At 38.5% G+C, this 6,000-nt stretch overlaps 1 protein-coding gene across 2 annotated transcripts in view; it reads left to right on the top strand.

Annotated features, from left to right (window-relative positions):
• The first annotated feature begins 221 nt into the window (after positions 1 to 221).
• LOC122481387 (fibroblast activation protein alpha) overlaps positions 222 to 6,000 on the top strand; it is a 74,012-nt gene continuing 68,233 nt past the window's right edge. The window contains exons 1-2 of one of the 2 annotated variants that reach the window (XM_043576903.1): positions 222 to 535; positions 865 to 949. In XM_043576903.1, the coding sequence (XP_043432838.1) occupies positions 530 to 535; positions 865 to 949 (91 nt within the window). In that variant the 5' untranslated portion in view covers positions 222 to 529. Of the gene's footprint in view, positions 536 to 864; positions 950 to 6,000 lie in introns of those variants that run through there. The other variant, XM_043576904.1, reaches the window with a different exon arrangement.

Raw genomic sequence — 6,000 nt, 5'->3', positions numbered from 1 at the left:
TTATATGGCTTTAATTTTCTTTCTCTGCAAAAAAAAAAAAAAAAATAGACATATATATATATATTGTATGTACCTAGAAGTTCTACTATTTTAAATTATTTCGGTTGCAAATTAAAAGGTTATACTTGCCAAAGTGATCCATGAGCGATTTCTAGAAGAAAATGAAACATAAACCCAAACTTGTTAAAAAAAAAAAATAATAAAACTAAAACCTCTGTATGTCAACGTAAGCAGATGTTGGTGTAGAATTTACAAGGATGAGAAGGCTATAAAACCTCCCTTGAGCCACTCACAGTTCATTTTAAGGCCAAGAACGCCCCCAAAATCTGTTTCTAATTTTACAGAAATCTTTTGAAATTTGGCACGGTATTCAAAAGTCCGTGGAAAGAAAAAAAAAAAAAAAAAAAAAAAAACCTTGTCCTAGCTTCAGCTTCCAACTCTGAAGACAGACTTGCTGCTTTTCAACGGTTTTCACAGATCCAGTGACCCACGCTGTGAAGTCAGCTAACTTTCAAAAACATCTGGAAAAATGAAGGTTAGTATATGCAGCCTCAGGTATTGCTAAAGAATGAGGACTAGCTGGGTTGAGTTTGATCAGAGTTTTCTATTGTTTAGAAGGTAAAGATTTATACATAAGTATGCACTTCCTGGAGTGGGTTGGGAGGGAGAGATTATTCTGACTATATTGCAGAAACATTTATTCTGGCCGAGCTGGAAGAATTCCAGCAATTATAGCCAGATCAGTGGAAAACAATCAAAAGCTTTGTGGGGAGGGAGAAATAGGATTAAGGTGTAAACAAAATCTTGCCATTTCTACTTCCTAGCAGAAACTGTGCATCTGTCAATTTTCTTTATTTTATGTAGATATGGTTAAAAATTGTATTTGGAATTGCCACCTCTGCTGTTCTTGCTTTGCTGGTGATGTGCATTGTCTTACGTCCTTCAAGAGGTAAGAATTTTCTCTGTTTTGCTCTCTCTCTGCTTAGGATAGCTTGGAAAGTGCACTAATGCATGGTCGCAAGTGATCGAACATTTCCTAAGTGTCTATTTCCCAAAGTAAGTCTGTTATTTCTAAGAAGACATAGAGGCTCACAGAGATGTTGTTGAGCAACCAGAAATACTGAGGAATTTAAGGCACAAGTAGGAAGGGATTTCCAGTATTACTTCAGCAATAGAAAAGCCTAAGCACTATTCCGTATCACTCCCCCCACACACCCGCCAACAATATATGCTAAGTTACAAGTTTGGACAGGCCTTTAGAGAAAATATTTTTAACTAACATTGCTTTTCATTATCGGATTCGCTTATGGAAAATAAAGTAAGAATGGAAAAGTCAAAACAGAGCCTATGGGGTTTTGTATTACGAATCGTTCTAAAAATTTAAGAAGGCAGTGGAAAATAGATATCGCAGGAATAGCTGTATAGAAAAGGTGAAATTGTTGCTCTGGATGCAGTAGCAATGAAAAATCAGATTAGAAGACTATCATCAAGTGAGCATTATGTCTAGTGATAAATTGATCCTTTTAAAAGATTAACATTGATCTCAATTTGCTGTAAGTTGGAAGATAGTGTGAACTGATATTGGGACTAGTCTGAATTTAAATTAAGACTGTCTACAAATAATCCAGTGATATTAGGGGAATAAGTTTTTATGAAACAGTTGATGAAGAGAAGCTCAAATTCTAAAATAGGAAAAATATCACAACAATAACAGGTCTTGAGCGTTGGGATCTCGGGAAAGGAGAAAAGTTTGTACTAATAAATATTAAAAGCTTATGATAGCTAAGATGGGAAACATTTTTGGTTACAGGTTAACTGACAATAAATGCAGACCAGCGGTAAGCCTTTAGCTAAAAAAATGATCTGTTGCTTTAAAAAAACAAAATGTAGAAAAATATTTTGAAAAATTCATAATGTTACTGGGATTTTCACAGAATTATAAAATGAAGAAGTTAGTCAACAAGATGAAAGCAGTGTTCTTAGATCTTCAGTGTTAATCTTTAGTCCTTATTCCTGCTATCTTCTGGCACTGATTATTCTTAGGCTGCTGAGATGTGTGTGCCCATCCATATTTTTCATATGTTTTTTCAAATTAAAATTGTTTTCAGATGAGTGTCTCACTTCAAAGGTTTTGGGCCATATTTCCCTCAAACTATTAATTGTCAGATGGTGGATTAGGTCTAAGTGACCTGTTGAATGCTAATCCGTTCAAAATTAACTCCTTATTTTGAGAGAAACTCACCAGTACTTGAAATCAACACTTTGCTCGCCCCAAAATTAATGTTCTGAGAACAAAAAGTGTGTAGATATTCTTCTGAGCTTGCCGCCATGTCCACAAGCAAGATTGGATTGCATTGGCACTTTGCAGTTTAACCCATAATTTTTAATAACAAACATACTATGGTTATACATTTATAAAAAGTATACAACACATAGACATTTGTGTAGTTGTATACGATCTCAATCCTTACCTTCTTCCCAAGGTTAGATATGTATATTACACACATAAATATATGTTATAATCTACGTATATATTGAAGTCCTATCATTTGTAACATAGTTGTCCATTTCAACCAACAAGATTAGTCTCCGAGCAAAGTAATTTCTTGAAAGAGTGAAATAATCAAATTAAACTTTAGATAAAATTTTATTACTCCTCGAGCAACAGAAAAATCACCAAAAAAAAAAGCCGAGAACTGTATCTTTTATATCCATGATACCATTCTTTTTCTATTCTAAGTTGGCTGAAGCACTTCTCAGAATTGCCACTTCAATAACTTGTACATGGGACTATTCGTTGCCTTACTTTTCTGAACAGGAACAGGTTTGAAGTTTTCCTTCCCTCAAGTCAGTGTATAGGCAGCCCTGATTCTAAGCACATCCTTCTGACCTCCCTCCTGTCTTCTCACCTCACTCCTTAATCATCTCAGATCCAGAACTTCGCTCTCACATCTGTCCGGTGCCTGGTCAGAATAGCATCTAAGGTAATAAGGCAGGAGGAGAAGGGAAGGAGGAACAGAGAATTCAATGCCAAGTAAGCTTCCAGTTAGCCTTCTCACACTTCCTCAGAAATACCATTACCTCACATTGGCCTCAAGTGCCCTCGTATTCTTAGCCCAGGGTTTCTGTGCCAGTATAAGAACAGTCTTCCTTTGAGAAACTTAAACACCCACTTAAGAAACATTGGCTTGCTTATTTATTAATTACCGAATTGAGTCCCACCAATGACCTGCCCATCATTGTGCCAGTTACTGGGGAAACAAAGATGCAGTGGTCTAGATTTCCTTCTTAAATGCAAGGTTAAAACCCACTGTGGATGCATAGTCATCACCACCAGTGGAGATTTCTGCCAATCCCCACCAGGTCTCAGTGACAGAAGGAGAGAGATGGGCTTTTCCACACAGGGAGAAGGTCCCAGGAACACCAGCCTCAGTTCTAAAAGAGCTGTGGAGGAATTAGGCAGGATTTTAGGAAAAATAGAAAATGTAGTAGTGAAATGAAAAGATCCATTTACATTACTCACATAATAATAAAAACAAGGGACAACATTTTTGGATACTTCCAAAATTTCCCATTTTTATTTTCACCAAATGGGAAATTCATAGGGTTTTCTATCCCTTAGCCCAAGGCTATCCCCCTTGGCCTCAGCTGACTCTCCTTTCAGCGATGCCCTTTCTAGTCTCCTGACTATTCTTTTTCTCTCTTCTTCCCAAGCATCGCTCCACTTCTCTTGTGAAGATGCAATGAGGCCAAGAATGAAACTAACCTTCCCCCTGTTTTCGCCAACCCCAAAGACAAATGCACAGATCTTGTTACAAGAGATTTCAAGAGATAAACACAAACCCACAAAAAAAAAAACACTAGAATTGGAAAGTGATAGAAGTTCCAGAATTTCTTTTTTTTTTTAATGTTTTATTTATTTTTGAGACAGGGAGAGACAGAGCATGAACAGGGGAGGGTCAGAGAGAGGGAGACACAGAATCTGAAACAGGCTCCAGGCTCTGGGCTGTCAGCACAGAGCCCGACGCGGGGCCCGAACTCACGGACTGCGAGATCATGACCTGAGCTGAAGTCGGCCGCTTAACCGACTGAGCCACCCAGGCGCCCCTAGAATTTCAAAAGTAAATTCTATATGGCCTTCCTTGCCTCATAATTTACACTCTCAGAATTCCTGGACCTGATTTGTATAAATTGTGTGTGAAAGGAGAGGTGGGCATGCACTGCCCCTCCCCTAAACTTCTACTGCATGTAGAATTCCCCACATGATAATGAGCAAATTCTCCACAAGTATTAGCTATTATTTTTTGTTTATGATTGTAATATAGAGTAGCTACTAAAATAGTGACAGCCAGAATTTTATTGTGTTCTTCATCCTAACATACATGGCAAGTAGGCCGTTGATGTATTCCAATTTCAACAGTGTTCTCCGTTCTGAGAGTAGGGAGTCTTTACCCCTGGGTACCATCCCTGTTCTTATCCCTCACCTCCTTGAACGAAAAACAAGTATTTTTCAGAAACTTTTGTGCACAACGCACTCACATAGGACACTAGCAGCATTGGCGCAAAAGCAAGAAGAAAAAAGGAAGAAGATAAAGGAAATTGGAAAGGGAGGTGCAGAATAAAACTGAAGAAAAGGAAAAGAGAGGGAGAATGCAGTGTGGAGAAGTTGAAAGTTCTCCTGGGCAGGGCCTCCAGGATCTCTCAGTGGAAGGAGAACCATTGGAAGTCCAGCCTCAGATGTCCCTGAAATCCTCTGTCTACCTTTAAACATTTTGCCCCTTTTTGTTGTTTTGGGGTTGGCAGTGTTTCATACAAATTTGTATTAGTTGCCAATTTTTAAGAATCAGAAGATTTCACATAAAAATCTTAGATTTTTTACTCCACTTTAAATATTAGATCTGGCAACATTGGGCCCATGGTAACCGTTAGTTGAAAAGTAGGTGCTCTCTTTAGATGGGCAATGCATTCTCCAGTCTGCCAAAGACCATACAACTTCCCATTTTATTGTGCACAGGACACCATATTCATTTACAATATCTGCCCGACTTCTGAAAACAGTTGGATTTTTAACCCTTGGACTGAATGAGGCATATGATTCCTCCTAGGATTAAAACTAGCAATCTACGGGGTTCCAGGGTGGCTCAGTCAGCTAAGTCTCTGACTCTTGGTTTCAGCTCAGGTCATGATCTCATGGTTTGAGTTCGAGCCCCACATTGGGCTTTGAGCTAACAATACAGAGCCTTCTTGGGATTCTCTCTCTCCTTCTCTCTCTGCCCCTCCTCTGCTCGTCCTCTGTTTCTCTCACAAAATAAATAAATAAACCTAAAAAATTTTTACAAATAACAGTCTACTAAATATGAAAAACCTGAGATTAGCAGCCTAGAGTTATCCAATATCCACAACATCCAGTCCACTGTGGCTCCCTGACATGTCAATTATTTGTCCAACGATTATTTGTTAAACACCTTCCGAATAACTGCCACTAGTCTAGGGCATGGATGACAAGATCTCCATCCTTAAGAAAGAGCAGTCTGATGATAAGCAAATAAATACCGAAGATAGTTCAATTTCTTAAAAATGTTACCTAGAACAAGTAGAGTGAGGGTTGTATTGACATCTAGGACTGCCATAACAAAATACCACAGGCTGGGTGGCTTAAAAAACAAAACTTTATTTTGTCACAGTTCTGGCGGCTGGAAGTGCAGGATCAAGGTGCAGACAGGTTTGGTTTTTTTGGAAGCTTCCCTTCTTCGCTTGTAGATGGCTGTGTCCTCACATGGCCTTTTCTCTATGCACACACACTCCTGGTGTCTCTTCCTCTTCTTATAAGGACACCAGTTATATTGGATTAGGGCTCCACCATTATGATTTTATGTAACCTTAATTATGTACCTCTTTAAGGGCACTGTCTCCAAATACAATCACATCAAAGGTTAGAGCTTCAGTCTTTGAATTTTGGGGGACACAATCTGGTCTGTAAAGAAGGTCATCAATGAGCCT

This window comes from Prionailurus bengalensis, chromosome C1, assembly GCF_016509475.1.
Source record: "Prionailurus bengalensis isolate Pbe53 chromosome C1, Fcat_Pben_1.1_paternal_pri, whole genome shotgun sequence".
NCBI lineage: Eukaryota > Metazoa > Chordata > Mammalia > Carnivora > Felidae > Prionailurus > Prionailurus bengalensis.
This window is presented reverse-complemented; position numbering and strand designations above follow the sequence as displayed.